Below are 17,707 nucleotides of genomic sequence, written 5' to 3' on the forward strand. Positions count from 1 at the left end.
TATTCTGTCTGTGTGCATTTCTGCAGGCCAGAAGAGGGCACCAGACCTCTTTACAGATGGTTGTGAGCCACCATGTGGTTGCCGGGAATTGAACTCAGGACCTTTGGAAGAGCAGGCAATGCTCTTAACCACTGAGCCATCTCTCCAGCCCCACAGAACGACATCTTTTCCTGTTTTAGTAAAGGAGGCAGGAAGGAGAACTAGAAAAAGATATTCTGGAGTGGATCTAAGTTGGCCTCCAGAAGCAGAACTCTAAAGAACACACTGAGCGTAATTACATTTAAGGTCTCATTTCTATCCCCTAATACCTTCGGTCTGTTTCCTTTTACAGTTTAAACTATAGGATGGATTTGGTTGTCAAATGTGACAAGTTAAGATCAGAAACCACTTTTTACATTCTTTTTCAAAACCAGTAATCATCGGTAAAGCAGACACAGCAAATGAATCCCGAGCGGACAAGTCCAGAGTGTTACCTCCTCCAAGGAAAGCCGTTATCAGCTGTATAATCTGTGTGTAACTTCTGGCACTTTCCGTGGGCACCACAGTCTAGTGCTCGGTCACTGGCACTGAGCAATCCTTTGTGTCATTTCCTCCCCGTGAAGACTGTGCTCTTTGTGGACAAGAACCTGATTGTATGTTCTCTGGTCTCTCTATACTACTCAGCACTACTCAGCATGATGTACTAAGGGTACAGTTGGGCCCTCCATGACTTATCAGCTTCTCAGAAAACGAAAACACCTGGCATTTGTGCTGAACTCTTCTTCCCAAGAAATGCAAAATACATCACAAATATCAAACTGGCTCATTTGTCTGCCAGGCATTTATGACGAGCTGGAAGCATAGATTATTTCTAATAATGATGCCATGAACATAAAATATTCTTATTTTCAAAGTACTTTCACATACAATTTCTTACTCTCACAATTTCCCTGACCTTGATCGGCAGGTATTTTTCACCTGAATGAAGCAGAGTGCACAGGCAGGAATGGCTTTTCTAGCCAATCAGCGCTCTCAGACCCCGGCTCTCTTTCTAACCCAGTTTCCTCAACCTTTGTTTGTGGATGGACAGACAGAACAGAGGTTAAAAGGAACATGAAAGAACAAGAGCTGAGAATAAAGTCCAGACTTCTAATTCCTAACCTGAGAGAGGTGCTCAAAGGTGACATCAGGCCTAGCTCTAGCCTGCCTCTGAGAGTAGGAACAACTGAGCACAGCCCACAGATGTCTCACGACAGCCATGAAGAATACAACTCTCCAACAGTGAAGGTCTGGAAAACATCGTGCACAGAACCCCCTCAGAGGACTCCCTTCTGAGGGAAGACGCCTCACTCCTCAGGTCTACTTCCATGCTTCTCCCTTCTCTTCAGAAATCTGAAATTTTTCACTAGGCCCTAGGCATCATTCTAAGCACTTCATACATCTATCAGCTCATTCACAGCAACCTCACAAGACAACTGTCTTAATAATGAAAAACTGCTGTTCACTCTGTTAGTGGTAGAGCTGGTGTCTGGCCCAAACCCTTGGGCCCCAGGTGGGCATTCTTCACAATGTAGTGCCATGTACGGGCAAGGGAAGCCACTCGGCAGTCAGCTCCTTCTGCCAGGTAACCACTTCATATTTTCTCCAATATGCTCTATCTACCCACCATTTTCCTTCCTTCCTCTCTAACCCTAATTTGTGGGTTACTGGGTTTTTGTTGTTGTCTTGTTTTGCCTTAAGACAGTGTCATACTCTGTCACTTTGGTAGGCGTGGAACCTGTACACCCCACGGCTTGAATGCTGTGATTCCTGTCTGTGGTTCCTGCCCCCACGGCCTGAGTGCTGTGGTTCCTGTCTGTGGGCTTGGCTAATACTTAATGGGAAGAAGACATCTTACCAAGTGGGATATCCTTACACTAAACCTGCAAGACTCCTTCCCACACTACCCATCTCTTTTTTGCTTCATTATAATCAAAATAAACAACAAAACCCAGTCATTTTTCGGCAAAGCTCAGTCCACCAACAGGGGTCTGGCTCACGCCTAGGGTCACTCTGCCTGCTGAGGGTTCATACTCTGGCCATACCGTCCACTTTCCATGTCCAACAGGTCTTGCCAGTTAGCACTCAGGCCCACTGTAGTATATCCTTCTGGCACCAAAATAAGTGCCAATGAGAAGGAAGGAGAGAAGCAACTTTCTTCTCCTTCAGTGAGCTCCTGCTATGCCAACAGCTCTATGGATCTGACTTGTACGTACTCTCCAAGCCTGTAAGCGCAGCTGCTACCTGACACCTCCCTGGATGGTCAAAACTGACAGGACTAAACATGAAGATTCACCTTAGTTTGGTCTTCCTCCTAAAACTACTTCCCTTCCGGTTTTCCTCATCTTAAACCAGCCACCTACATGAAATCTTCCATCACAGTTTCAAAGCACCTTGGGTCCCCCAGAATCCTCTCCGTACTTCCTATCACCTGGGAAATACTCGTCTCTCCCACTGGACTACACAATCTCCATGAAGGTAGGCACCAAGACTAACATTACCCGTTCTTCTACTCCTAGCTTCTATGAAGCCCAGAGTATTAGGTATTTGTTCAAAAACTATTCAAGAAAGCGAAATGAGTATGTCCAGGAGGTATCTTCATAGCAGGATATTTTTTGTTTTTGGATTTCTGAGACAGGGGTACTGAGTTCCAGTCTGAACTCAGAGAGATCCACCTGCCTCTGCTTCTGTCTCCCCAGTACTGGGCTTAATGTGTGAACCACTACACCTGGTCTTCACTGCACAATTCTTAATAATAGCTAAGATACAGAACCTATCTAAGTATCTATCAATGGTTGCATAGATTTAAAAACTACAAATTCTCCTCCCCCCTGGGGTTACTTGCCCTTAAAAAACATGGTAATCCTGTCATTTATAACGTAGTTGAATTTAGGGGACATTAAATAAAATAAGCCAGGCACAGAAAGGCAAATACCATATAACTTCACACATATATAATAAGATGAACTCAGAAGTAGGCAAGAGAATGGCAGTTGCCAGAGGTGAAGAGTAGGGAGACAGAGCTGAAAGAAAGAAGAAAAAATATCAATCATGAAAGAAAGTTAAAGGTTTCTGCAAAGATCATGTTCCTAAGCAGGAACAGGTTTTCCTGCGACCAGCCAAGTGCACTCACCAGAACCCCAAGGGTCACGACACTGCAGAGTTCATCATGGGGTGGGGAGTCAGGAGCTCCTTCCTCAAAGGTGACCCTCACCTAGAAGAGAATAAAGTGGGTGAGAGTTCCTAAAAACATCTGTGTGGGTCAGCATTATCGATGTGACAATCGTGGGGTAACAGGAGAAAAACAGGCTTTCTATTTACTCTGGGATTTTAAAGAGGAGGACATCAGAATCAATTTCCAACTGTTCAGGATGTATATAAAACTTATATTTCAAGATATTTCAAGGCCCTTGGGGTTTTCTTTTCTTCCCAACTACACATTTTGTTTCCAGAGGCTAAGGAGATACTGAGTACAGATAAAAATAAACTTTTCTTCTTTGAAATTTCTAGGCACTTATGGAAAAAAAGAAAGCTCACATTTTTGGCTTCTACCACTTCTAACTGGTCTAGAAGGTTAACTGTGAAGGTTCAAAAAGACAAACGCCAAGGGCGCTTCTGAGTTTACAACCTCAGGGCCACTCACAGCTACTCCCTCTGCACAACCGCAACTCTATGTGGAAAGGGCTGCCAAGAAAATGCATTTCCACACTTCAGGAGGAGCTCAGGAGTGAACAAACTCGCCTACTGTGTGCAAAGTGATGTGCTGAACTAAGGCAAGCTGGAAACGGAATGACTTCCAACGTCAGTCTCTGTAGACTAGCATTATAACACTTTGTTAAAGATCTACAGTTTTCACTTATTTGTTTATTAAGTATGCGTGTGCATGCATGCACATGTGTGCTATGGTGCGTGTGTGGAGGTCCAGGGAAAACTTGTAGGAGTCGGTTCTCTCCTCCCACCACATGGGTCTGGTCTTGAAGGCTCAACTCAAATTGTCGGTGCCTCTATTGGCTGAACCATCTCACTGCAGAAGCTGTGACTGCCAAGGGAACGCAGTTCTAGAAGGTTTTAGAGCCAAATTATTTGGGGACCTTTAAAAGTGCACTCTGTAAGATTAGCAAAGTTTTAAGTAAATTCACAAATTAATTTGACTGAGCTCAGGATCAAAATTCCAACTTCAATTCTTCCAATGCCGCTTTCTCAGTTCCCTGCTCTACAAAGTCAAGTTTATTAGAAGTATGTCATGTTTAACAAATTTCATTTCTGTGCTATGACCGCTACTCCATAAAAGGCATAGTGTCATACTTAGAATGTGGAACTAAAAGGCCTTAAGATTCCATTCCTTGTCTCATTCTTAACTTCTGACTCGCCAACAACGAAATGGCTTCTTCAAGCACACAAAAGGAAGAGCCAATCTCTCCAGAATGTAGAGAAAAACAAACGGTTCAGTGGGCACATGCAGAAAACTTCAGTTCACACGAAATATTGCTATGTGGTTTAGTATTCATGGGGCAAAATGCATCGATTGCCTTTCAATGGCTACTAAACGTTAAGGAAACAAATCAAAATTCATAGCAAGCTAAACACTGATAAAATTCAAGTGTTCAAAGTAAATTCTAACTACTGTCCTTAAGAATAATGGCAACCTATATCCTTTTCTGAGACATTTTCTTAGACTGTCAGCTACGTATGTCATCCAGGGCCCACCAGTACTATGCACACACTATCTATTTAACACTCAAAAACAGCATCACTGTTACAGTTAGACAGGGAACTCCCTGAGGACAGTGTCAATCATCACCTCAGCTCCTGGTACCCAGCAAAAACCCAACAACTGATGGTTGATCGATGTATCACAGTAAGCTTGCTACTCTACCCACATTCCCGCAAACCCAAGGGGACATGAATACTAGTTCCACTTCTGTCTGCCTTTCTCCTCGGCTTTGTGAGGCGAATCAAACACAAGGCCCCACAGCACACAAGACACAGGGTAGTGGCCTGTGCAGTTTTGACCTGCATCTGCTTTGATGACTTTCACTTTGGGAAACTTAAGGAGAGCAGTCCGGTTTTACATTATAAGAAACCTCAGAGAGACAAAAACCTAACATATTCACAAAAGTTACGGCGTACAGTGAGGTTTTTACCTTTCAAGTTGTTCACTTCGCTTTGTCTTCTACATTGGGGCAGGGAGGAACTTACAGAGGAGGAGAACTGTCACCCCACCACACAGGAGTTTTTAGGTCAATACGAAGTGACACCAGCTAGTCCCACATTCAATCCTATGACGACAAGAAGAAAGGAAAAGTTCATCCTCAAATTCACACTGACTCCAAGGAAAACTACCCATTCTCCAGTGCGCTGTGGCCAAGGCACATCTGGAAGGAGAGGCAGTAAGAAAGCAGTCAATCAAAAATAGGGAGAGAAAGCAAACCAAGCAAACTTTAAACACAAGTCAGAGAAAAGAACTGGAAATCAACCCTGCCAGGAATTACATATACTAGTGGCGACTAGGGTACCTGGGAAAGTAAAATCTACCAGGCATGAAAGTGTTCTCTCAACAAAGTGTTCTTGTTTCTAACCCTTGCTACAACCAAGAATGCCCATCACAGGTTGCAAAATGGTCTTTGGCTTTTCATATTGTCTCTATGGCCCTGTTCTTAGAATGACGGAGATACTTAAAAAAAAAAAAAAAGAAAAAAAAAAAACCCACAAAGCCAGAAGCTGACTTTCAAAAATCAGTCTAAAAAAAAAAAAAAAAAAAATCAGACTCAGTTGGTCTAGGGTAGTTCTTAACTCCGTGATTCACGGCTCCCCTGGAGTCTGTAGGCAGACCTAAGGAGAGGAGGGTGGCTTGGTGCCTTCAGGGGACAGATAACGCAGATTGTCACTTTGACTAATCTCTGATAATGAAGTCAGCAGAGCCTTCAACATGGGTGTGGTATTAGCAATCCTGTGCCTGTGCCACCAACAGTCCCACCACACATTTTCACGACACATTAGTTGAAGATCCGCTGACATAATGACACATACTTTCTCCTCCTCACTACTTGGAAATCACAGTCTCATTAGACATTATTCAGCGCGTTACAAGGCAGCAGACACATTACCCTATCACCACGAACATTTTGACAACCCATCTGTACTTCTCTGTATTTTATTTCGTGCATTTAAGAAGCATTCTCAGGTGGGACTCTACGCCACGTGCTTGCCAGAGAGTACTGGGACACAGAAACACTAAGAACCCTAGAGTTAGAGCGAGAAAAGCTTCCACAGACTCTCCCTCCCATCACGCTCACGGAGGCAGAGAGGGATGTCATTTGGCCCACACTGTCTCATGGCTGAAGAGGACTAGGCAAGAAACAGGCCTTAGGCCACAATGCAAGTCTCCTGCAGCCTAGACGGACATCACAGCACCTACCCTCTCGCTTGCCGCTCTGACTTTTGCTCACATATTCACAATTACTATCAAAAGTACTGCCTTACCATTGAACACTGAAAGAAGGTATTACCTTTCAAAATTAATAGAAAACTCTATAAATTCAGACAGCAGACCAAAACATGTATACAAAACAACCCCTTTTGTTCTTTGATTAAACATATTACTATAATTATACAAAAGCTGAATTTGGTCTGTTAGTGAGACAGTCAAAATCAGATTTAAAAAAAAAATTGTGGTCCATAATCTCTCATCCTCAGAGGTGTTCAAAGACTTTTCGGACAGGCATTAACTTGCTAGGCTGAACGGCAGCCATGAATGGTTAGAGCAGGCAGCATCACTACTTCATAGGCAGAACCAGAGAGCAGGAGATTTGTTCCCAGTCTAAAGCAAGTCAGCCAGAGCTTGAACACCTTGATTCCAAGTTCAAGGGTTTTTACCACTGTACCAGATCACCATGATCCAATATCCACTGGTTACAAAGCTGGTCAAAGCTCTGGGTCTTTCCCCCTACAAACTGTAGAGCATTTTCCTTTGGTTTACAGCAGCAGACATTTCTGAAGGTCAAGGGGGAAATACCCATAGAAGAAATTCCAATGCATATAAGCACTTTTTTTTTTTTTTTGCTTATGTTGGTTAACTAGAATCCAGAACAAAACATTTCTTTTCCTCAAGAACCATTTCTATGGTACTTGCCCTATAAATAGAAAACTATAAAGACTTTGGGCTTTCATGTTTAGGCCAATGACTTTCCTATCCATCTATCATATTATATAATATCATATTATAACTATTATACTCAACACATTGATCACAAAGACTTCCATGACTCAATATCGAACTTCTAGGGCACAAAACTGTCAAAAGCCATACACACACCTCCACATTTCTTCAGCTTCTCCAAAACAACAGTTAGTGGAGCCCTCATCCTCAAAACATGTGTGTAACACCCAACAAACCCTCTTCTTACTACATATCATCGGAAGCCAGAGGACTTTGTTACTGGTCCCCAGGACTATCAGAGTTGCACACGAACATTTCTTCAGTGTTAAACTTCCTGATGACTTGCGTCCATTCAAAAGCTTCCAAACCAACAAGACAACCATACTGACTAGTGTCTAAACACTGCCTTACCCTCCAGCGCCCTTTGGACCCACTTCTCAACTATTTTACTTACTCTTGTTACCTGCTATAACTAATTCATCACTCTGTGTTCCCTACACAAGAGCCCAAATCTCTCTAGCCCAAACGAGCATTTAATTCCATAATCTATCAAATGCTAACAAATACTCAATCAAACTGCCTTTTTACATGGCGCTCAGTCATTTTCCTACTGAAGTCACTGCCAGAGGTTGACTTGTGTTTGCCTTAACTAGAGTCTAACTTTGTATCAATTGCATCCTGCTTTGGAGACTGTCTCCACAGATAAATATTTTCGTTCATTTCTCTACTCTGTCTAATGACTTTATTAAGTACCCACCCGACTCCAATCTTAGCCTCAGAATTACTCTTAGCACTTAAAAAAAAAAATGCTCCTCCTTACTTCCCACAGACCAAAGCTTGGAGGACAGATTTCAAGACTTCTTTCTCATCCTCGGCAACCGTAACATAAGGTCCCCAGCAGTCCTATTACAGGCCTAGTCCTTCCCTCTGAAGTAACAACCAACTCCTAAGATATCTCCATTTCACCAAGATCACCCAACACTTACCAGTGACATCTTAATAGTCTTTGCAACTTTCAAAGGCCAGCCAGCGTCTAGGGCTCCACTTTGAAAATCACTGGTGTGTTCTACGACCCCCACAATGACTCAGTGACCTAGACATCGCCAACTCACCTGCTGGAACCCTTTACAACTCAGACATTCCTCTAGGCTTTCACCTCCCCCATCCCCTCAACAAGTCACTGGCCTGCGGAGTCCCCTTTCCCCCGATGCATCTCCGGGGTCTTATAGACCCCACCAAACTCAACCAGAAACCCCCTAATTTCGCGGTCCTTCTCCTCTCTATCGCCCCTCCATCCCAGGACCCCGAGACGGTCCTCTCCCCTCAGGTAAGCTCTCCAAGCACAGCTTTGGGACACAATCTCTAAAACCCCGAGAGATGCCCCGGTCTCTCCCACAGCTCCCGAGGCTTCCCTGCCTCCCCCAACAGGTTCCTCCAGACTCAAGTCGCCAAGCCAGCGCCCCGACCCCCGGAGGCCCCCCGGCCACACGCGCACGCGGACCCGGCCCCCGCCGCGCCGGCCCGCCCCTCCCCCTCCCCGGGGCCACTTACCCCGGGCCGGAGCCAGGGAGGGGCGGACGCGGGCGGGGGCTGCGGTCCCGGGCTGCTCTCAGCCCCGGGGGGCCGGGGCCGGGGCCAGCGGCAGCGGCGGCGCAGCGTCTCCCCCAGGCGGCGGCAGCAGCGGCGGCGGCGCCGTCCCACTCCCGCAGGCACACATAGGCTCCATTGTCCGCCGGCGCCTCCCCCTTTCCGGCTCCCCCTCCCGGGCCCGCCCCTTCCCCCTCCCCTAGGCCCTCCCCCAGCCGCACCGCGCCACGAAAGGTACCGCGGGCCCCGCCTCGGACGCGAGCGGAGGCGCGCCCCTCCCCCGGCCCGCCCGGCGGGGAATGGGGCCCTGGCCCCGCCGCCGCCAGGTCCCGCCCCCTCCGGGGGAATGCCACCCGTCCCCCTGCCCGAACGCGCTCGATGGTACCAGCCCGCCGCGGCCTCCAGCCCCTCCCGCGCCGGGCCCGGGAGAAGCCGCCCTCGCCCCGCCCACCCGGAGGCCCCGCCCCCGTCTCAGTGCTGCACGAGGGCCCGCCCTGCAGGCACCGCCTCCTGCTTTGCATGACCCTGCCCACCCACCCCCGCCCCGGCTAGTCACCGGGTCCCCCGCGGTGACGCCCACTGCCCGCTTTAAAGCCGCAGAACCCTCTTTCTCAACTAAAAGATCCTCCCGCAGGACCCGCGGGGCGGGTGGCGCGGCGGGGAGGTTCCCTTCCTTCCCTCGCCCTCTTCCCGACGCTCACTCACCCGGACTCCCCACGGCCTCCGGTAGTACTGGGAGCCACCGACGGGGACTAGAAAAGGCGCGGAAGGGGGAAGGGCAGAGTAGAATTTGGCTATCTTTGACAGAAACTAATTGGGAGCTGCTGAAGGCACCGGTCTTCCCTCACTCTCTCGCCGCTCGGGTCCAGGCCTAGTCCCCAATCTTCATGCCACCTCCTCACACCTCTACGCAGCGATTCCGCCCTGGCTCTGCCAGCCCTCCCACCTGCCTCTTGGTGTCTGCTCTACCTTCGCCAGGGCCGGCTTTCTTCCCTCTGGAGAGCAGGCCCCCTCGGCTGGCTCTCTTCTCCCGCTTTTCCAGAGCGGACTCTCAGGGGTCCTGCAGGCGCGGTGGCGACTGCAAGGTCTCCTTCACCTCGGGCCCCGCCCCGCCCCGTTCTGCCTGGCCATCACTACCTAGGGTCCCCAGGGGGCACCTTCTGCCCTGGCTCCCAGGTCTTTCCCCAACCGCAGTATTACTCCCTTAATATTTCGGAAGAGCGTTGTTGTAGAGAATTGAAGCCGGTTCGTTCAGCCCTATTCCCAGTGAAGTGCGATGTTTGCTCTTTAGATTGCACTTTTTTCACATCATGGTTTAAAGCTCAGATTCCGGTTATTCCTATTTTGTGGGGCCGGTTTTACTACCGTGAGCAGCCGTCTTTACTGTCTGCCCTTCCCCACAAAACCCTACTTTGCAGAGTCAATCTTAAAGATGTTTCTGCAACTCTGTGCACTGGTCCAAAGCTTTTCTAACACAGTTGAATGAATTCAGTCTACCTGAGAGGGTACATTATCTCCCTGAAGGTGGATGCAAGCAACACAGCCAAAAGACCTACCCACATACTATCTGTTTTTCTCTTGCCCATGGATTTAACCAGGACAGCCTTTTCTGCCTCAGTTTTTTCTGTTTATAAAATAGGGAACCTTCCTTGCGGTGCCCTTTTAAGGAATAGTGCTGTTGTAAAGGATGGTATAAGAGAACCCTAAAAGACAAAGTTTGTTCGCTGCTTTCCAAACGACTCAGAACTCATGACTGGCCAAGTGAGTTAACATATAATTTCTCCCTGGCTTAGAATCTGAACAACTGTGGCAAGATATTTTCTCTTTGTGTTCTGTTGAGACTTGAGTTTATACATTTTAAAGAGTCGGGTAGATCTAAATAATATAAACCTGAGAGCAAACAAAGGAGTTTAAATGACAAATAAAATTGTTTTGGGGGATTGGTTAGGGGTGTTGTCAATTATTTGGCCTTAGAAATTAGATTCAAGGCCGGGCGGTGGTGGCGCACACCTTTAATTCCAGCACTCGGGAGGCAGAGGCGGGCGGATCTCAGTGAGTCGGAGGCCAGCCAGGTCTACAAAGCAGATCCAGGACAGCCAAAACTGTTACACGGAGAAACACTGTCTCGAAAAACCAGAGAGAGAGAGAGAGAGAGAGAGAGAGAGAGAGAGAGAGAGAGAGAGAGAGAGAGAGAGGAAAATAGATTCAATATAGCTAAAAACCTTTGTAAAAGAGGTGCGAGGAAAAGTCAGGTATGCATATGAGATAAGACAACCAAACCAGAAATATGTAAGAGACATTTGAGATTGCTAATGTAAGTAAAAGGGTCTCAGATCATATAGAGTGTATCACTAAAAGGAAACCACTGCCAAAATACTTCTTTCCTAGTTAGGGTTATTATTGTTGTAATGAAACACATGACTAAAGCAACATGGAGAGGAAAGTGTAGCACGGACAATAAAAACCCAGAGACAGGTATTGGGGTTCAACCTGAAAAACAGAAAAGCAAAGCAGCCAAGCCACTGGAGAAGTCTTACCTCTACCAAGGCTGGGCAACCACAGACTAAGCAAACTAACCCCCTCACTCCTCCCATTTTATATTCCCTGTAGGGCTGGGCTTAAAGGTGTGACTCCCTAGTACTGGGATTAAGGTGAGGCACTACCACCTGGATTTGTTTCTGCATTGACTTTGTGTAGCCTAGGATAGCCTTGATTTCACAGGGATCCATCCACTTCTGTCTCCCAAATCCTGGGGATAAAGGTGGTGTTACCACTGCCTGACCTCTAGTGGCTTAGCTTTGCCCTTTGATCTTTAGACAAGCTTTATTTATTAAAACATAAATTAAATATCACTATAAGAGAGGGTTTATTTGGCTCATGCTTTCACATCACTGTTCATCATCGAAGGAAGTCAAGACAGGAGCTCAAACATGGCAGGAACCTGAAGGCAGGAGCTGATGCAGAAGCCATGGAGGGGTACTGCTTACTGGCTTGTTCCTCCTTGTAATAGTCTGTCCTGTCTCTTTAAGAGACAAGCCCCGCCCACTCCCTCCCATGTCCACTGAGGCAGGCTAATCTTCCCAGCCTGAACCCTTTCCTTTTCCATCTCTCCCCCAAAGAGGCAGCTTTTGCCTCTCTCCCTTCCCCCATTTCTCCCCTCCCCCATTTCTCTATCTCTCTGTTCTTCCTCCTCCTCCCCTTCTCTTCCATAACCCACTAAATAAATACCCAACCTCACTTTGCATGGCATGCCTATCCATGTCTCTGTCTCTCACCTCTGCATGGCTCCTGCAGCATGGTCTCATGGCCTGCTGCCCACTGCCGTCACTTGGGGACCTGCAGCGTCTGCCGCTGCACCCCTTGGAGACTCTTCAGCATTTTATCAGTGCCATTTTATTTAAACCATAACATTGGTACCGTGACTTGGTTTCATTATGGTAAAATAAATGTAATGGTAAAAATAAAATCCTGCAGGTCCTTGAGTGGTGGTAGGCAGTGGGCAGCAGGTCCTGAGACAAAGGCAGCCAGTCCCAGGCAGGTGGCTCCCAAGTAGCCTGTGGGCCATGAGGGCCAGTGGGTCCTAGGCAGGGAGCCACATGGTGGGTAAGAGACCTGGGGGAGCAGCCAGTCCCATGAGGAGCTGCAGCCATCGCAGGTGAGAGACAGAGACAGGGTAGGCACACCATGCAGAGAAAAGTGGGTATTTATTTATTTAGTGGGTTATGAAAGGGAAGAGAAGAAGGGAGAAGAGCAGAGGAGGGAGAGAGAGACAGAGAGAGAGAGAAATGGGGAGGAAGGGGAGAAGGGAGAGAGGCAAAACTGTCTCTTTAGCAGAGAGACAGAAAAGGAAAGGGCTCAGACTGGAAGCAGAAGATTAGTCTGCCTCAGTGGACAGGGAGGGGTGGGGCTCATCTCTTAAAGGGACAGGACAGACCATTACACTTGAGGCTTGCTCAACCTGCTTTCTTCTAGAACCCAGAACCACCAGTGGCAGGGATGGCACCACCCACAATGGACTGGGATCCTCTCATTAATCACTAATCAAGAAAATGCCCTAAAGCCAGGTCTTATGGAGGCATTTTTCAATTGCAGATTTTCCTTCTTTAAGATAACTCTAGCTTGTGTCAGGCTGACCTAAAACTGGCCAACATAACTAGGATATTCCAATTCAGGTCACCGCTAGTCAGCAAGCTAAACAATAAACAATGACAATGATGTACTTATAAAAAAGAAAAAGAGCCTTAACTACTTTTTGCTACACAGTAAGCTTTCACACAGCCATGTGTTAAAGTTCAAAATTATTTACGGAATCGAAAGGAAAATGAAGATGAGGATCACACACAACACTGGGGTACAGGCAATGGCATCAAGACCTTAAGCCTGTTAGAAAGCAGCAAGTGTGAAGGTTAGCTTCGCAGTCATGTTAGTTTAGCTATATTACACACAGGACAGACATGTGTTTTAAATATCATTTATTCTGCACAATAGGTTTTTTTTTTCTAGAGCATTTTCTTTCTGAATTTTCTGACCTGCACACGTCTCCTCTCACTGGACAAAGACTTGCTTTTGGTATAAAAGGGCCTGACATACTGGATATGCATAAAGGCTAAGGGATAATAGAGAGATCCTTCTAAAATATCTTGTAAACAGAGGGCTCATGGTGCTTCTGCTACTCGAGAAACTCTGTGAAATCCTCCTTGCTCCAAATGGTAAGACTGATAAAAATAAAGGCATTTCATAACCTGGATTTGACTTTTCTCACTGAATCTCGCTTCTCATAAGGACAGTAAACATGCAGTAGCCTTCAAGCTGGGACGATGCAAGTCTGACTTCCTAGTTTTTCAACAGATTTGCAGTATTATTTAAATTTGTCTCCTGGCTTTCTGAACACCTATTTTCTCTCTCTCCCCCCCTCCCTCCCTCCCTCCCTCGCTCCCTCCCTCCTTCCCTCCTTCCCTCCTTCCCTCCCTCCCTCCCTTCCTTCTTCCCTCCCTCCCTTCTTTCCTCCCTCCCTTCCTTCCTTTCTCTTTCTTCCCTCATTCCTTCCTTCCTTTTTCTTTTGTTTTTGTTGTTCTTTTTGTTTGATATAGGGTTTCTCTGTGTAACTCAGGCTGTCCTGGAACTCACTCTGTAGACTAGGCTGACTTCAGATTCAGAGATCCGCCTGCCTCTGCCTCCTGAGTGCTGGGATTAAAGACATGTGCCATCACTGCCCAGCCATGGACACCAATTTTCAAGTTGGAGGGACAAGTATTCTTGTTTCCTCCGTTCTTGATAAGCATGCCCAAATACTATGATTGAGAGAATCCATCTTGTTTCTCAGATGACAGGTGTTTTAATATTTTTGTATGAATGTGGGTGTTTCACCTGCATATATGTCTGTGCCTCACATGTGTGCAGTACCCACAGAGATCAGAAGAGGGTGTCTGGGGGGCTGGAGAGATGGCTCAGTGGATAAGAGCACTGGTTGCTCTTCCTGAGGTTCTGAGTTCAATTCCCAGCAATCACATGTTGGCTCATAGCCAACCATAATGAGATCTGGTGCCAATTCTGGACTGCAGGGACACATGCAGACAGAACATTGTATACATAATAAATAAATAAATAAATAAATAAATAAATAAATATTTTTTTAAAAAAAAAAGAAGAGGGTGTCTGTCAGATCCCCTAGAACTGGAGATATAGAAGACCAGTGTAGCCACCATGTGAATGCTAGGAATTGAACCTGGGCCCTCTGAGGGAACATGGCAGTGCTCTCATCTACTGAGCCATCTCGCAGCTGACAGTTTTGATGTGGAAATTGAATGCTTTGCCAAGACTGCACCCACTGTGAGGGACTAGGATTTTAATCCAGGGCCCTAGAGCACTGTCCTAACTTCTAGGAACTGCTCATTCACAACGTGTTTATGAGTGACTGTAAGAGAGAAAACCTTGAGGAGTCCTGGAATCAAAACTAAGAAAGCTTAAGCCACTGGGCCAGTTGGTGTCAAGGCTACAGGAGTTCCCAGTAAGCTCTTGCCATGGTCAAGGCCCTCAGCATGCCCATAGGTTCTTATTGTTAGAGCTCATTCCTTCCTAGTCTACTGTGCACTCCTACTGTGCAGAACCGGTGAATTTCAAGGCCAAGGGAATGCCACTGAGGGTCACACTGACTGAAAAATGCAGGGTTAGACTGGAATGGCATCTTTCACTTGCCCAGTGCTGTGGTGAGTTAGCCCAGGTACGGCTTCTTAAACTGCCCTGAAGGAAAAACAGCTCTCCATGAAAATCCATGGAGGAATCCCAGAGCTTCATCCTTGCCTGAAAATGCAGGGCTAACTATCCTCGTCATGAAGTAGGGGTCTGTCTGCGTTCCTTCTCTCCTGAACCTTTGCCTGGAGCCACCAGCTCTCGGCATCCTGACTGCGAAGCTTTCATGGAGGTGAAGTGCAGAGCCTCCAAGAAAGTAACACCCTGTTTTAGTCCATGTGTCAGCCTGTATGGTTGTATTTCTTTTATTTTTATTTTTTTTATTTTTATTTTTATTCTTTTTTAATTAAAATTTCCACCTGCTCCCCGTGTCCCATTTCCCTCCCCTCCTCCCAAATATTGCCCCCTGCTCCCACTCCCCTCCCCCTATCCCCACTCCTCATCTCCTCCCCCCACACCATTCCCCCTCCCTCTTGATACTGAAGAGCAGTCCAAATTCCCTGCCCTGCGGGAAGACGAAGGTCTTCTATCTACGTCCAGGAAGGTGAGTGTCTAAACAAGCTAAGCTTCCACAAAGCCAGTTCATGTATTATGATCGAAACCTAGTGCCATTGTCCTTGGCTTCTCATCAATGGTTGTATTTCTTATCTCATCATTGTATTCCCTAAAATCCCAGCTGTGTGACAGTCAATCAGCCGTGTTCCAGAGCTCTAAGTGGTGGGCATAATGCTGACAGTCTCCACACCTTCTCTAATCTGACTGTAGTCCACGCAGCCTAACAAGCGGCAACCCAGTGTGGTTCAACCGTTTCTCCCAAAGTGCTCCTCTCTAAAGCCCTTATATATGTCTCCATACTTAAAACACAAACAAATAACAACAACAAAAGCCGTGGATATTTAGTCTGCATATATATCTATGCATCCTGTGTGCCTGATACCCTCAGAGGCCAGAAGAGAGAGTTGGATCCCCTAGAACTGGAATTAAATATGATCTTAAATCACCATGTGGGTGCTGGGAATGGAACCCAAGTTCTCTGGAAGAGTAGCCAGTGTTCTATACTGCTGTAACTGCTACGCCATCCCTGCATTGCTGAGTATTAAACCTAGGGACCAATGCCTGCCAAGCAGGAGCTCCACCACTGAGCTAACCTAGGTTTTCATACCAGCTCCTCAAACCTCTCCTTAGAGTCCCACTTCCTCTCCCTTGTCAATTTCCACTAATTTGTTATTCCACGTTTTTGTTTTTAACTGCTTCCCCCAAACAACAGTTCTAGATGCTTCTGCCACCCTCATTTTGATTACCTTCCAGACCAGACGTTTTCTTAGGCATCTTGTCCCTCATCTACACATGTTTAGCTTTTGCTCTTGGGTCCCTTCCATTTCACACAAACAATCTCTTTGCAGCTTCTCTGGAATTGTCATCCAACCATTTCGTGGTTTTTCACCACCACGGTTTGCATGCAGGTTGCTGCCCTTAGCCAGGCAGCCTCCCTTGGACCCTTGACCACCCATCCTTCCAGCAGTGAAAGTCCCTACTGCCTGTGTTCATCTGTGCTTTTTTCTACATTTGGGCTACCAGACAGCACTAGCACATTCTTAAGCCAGAAAGTGGATCCCAAGCAAAATTCAGACAATGAAACACCAAGTGTACCTAGTAATCCTTTTATATGTCCTCGTCGCTGCCGGTGTCATTTCCCCAGAAAAGATTCCAATTTTGATCTGCACTGCTCCTACATTGCGAGGTCAGTCTTGTTTCCTCCCACCTTGGGAGAGCCAAGCAAAGTTTTTGGTCTCTTGTGTGACTTTTATCTCTTTCTTCAGTAACGTCTTTAAATGATACCCGCTTCCCCTTTCTCTTCATCCAGAGCCATTCAAAAGGTGAGTGGTTCCCTTGTTTGTAAATACTCCAGCCCGGTTACCAAAACACCCTCCGGATCCACCTAACCCAGCCGCCAAGTCCACCGCCAATGATATTCCCACCTCTGCCCCCCTCCCGATCCACCTAACCCAGCTGCCAAATATTCTCACCTCTGCCTTTTCCTCCAGTTTTTAGCTCCTAAGGGACTGCTACTTATCAGTAGCTGTTCTGGGTTTGTCTTCTTTGCTGACTTAGCTCGTCTCCCCACCCCTCAATGTGGTTGCTTCCTAAGATCCTTCATTCTTTGGTCTTCTTCCCTCTCATGTTCTCTCAAGTTTGCCCATTCTCTCTTTGCATAGGACCAGCAAACCCAGGGTCTAGTTCAGGCCTTAGTTGAATTTGATGCTGCATTCTAGCTCATCCCCGTGAAGAGGTCAGAACTGAATTCACCATCTATCAAAGCCAAATCACTCTCCTCAATTCCCTGGAGTTTCCCTTAGGCCCCAAACTTTGGGGATAACCTTAACTCTATCTCCTCTGCTCTGTATATTTCTAGCCCCCCGTGTTCATACATTCCTCCTCTAACCAATTTATTGTTTCTTCTGTTTCCAAGTCAGGACTGTTGGACAGACAATCCTGGTTCCAGTCTTCCTAAAGATATCTATGCAACTTTAGCTATATATACAAGGCCCACTCCTCTAGCCAATTCTCATTGCTGAGGTCACCTTGGTTCTTTGGTGCCCATCTACTCTAAGGTCTAATAATGGTATAACAGCAATAATAGTGACTTTAGACCTATGGGAACCTGAATATTGAAGTTTGAACATTGAACTATACTCTGTAGCCAAGAAACTTCAGGTAACAGTCCCCCTTTTTCCTTCCTCACACATTCCAGTT

The 17,707-nt window shown here is 46.6% G+C and overlaps 1 protein-coding gene across 3 annotated transcripts in view; it reads right to left on the reverse strand.

Moving 5' to 3' along the window:
* Positions 1–17,707, reverse strand: part of LOC130889602 (uncharacterized) — a 74,393-nt gene that overhangs the window by 1,455 nt on the left and 55,231 nt on the right. Inside the window, exons 1-3 of one of the 3 annotated variants that reach the window (XM_057793451.1) lie at positions 8,729–8,891; positions 5,163–5,297; positions 3,152–3,232 (exon numbers count right to left, since the gene is read on the reverse strand). Coding sequence is in view for 1 of the 3 variants with exons in the window: in XM_057793449.1 (XP_057649432.1) it covers positions 3,152–3,232 (81 nt within the window). In the remaining 2 variants the exon portion in view is untranslated. Of the gene's footprint in view, positions 1–3,151; positions 3,233–5,162; positions 5,298–8,728; positions 8,892–17,707 lie in introns of those variants that run through there. The other 2 variants (XM_057793450.1, XM_057793449.1) reach the window with 2 other exon arrangements.

The sequence above is a fragment of the Chionomys nivalis genome, chromosome 18 (assembly GCF_950005125.1).
Source record: "Chionomys nivalis chromosome 18, mChiNiv1.1, whole genome shotgun sequence".
NCBI lineage: Eukaryota > Metazoa > Chordata > Mammalia > Rodentia > Cricetidae > Chionomys > Chionomys nivalis.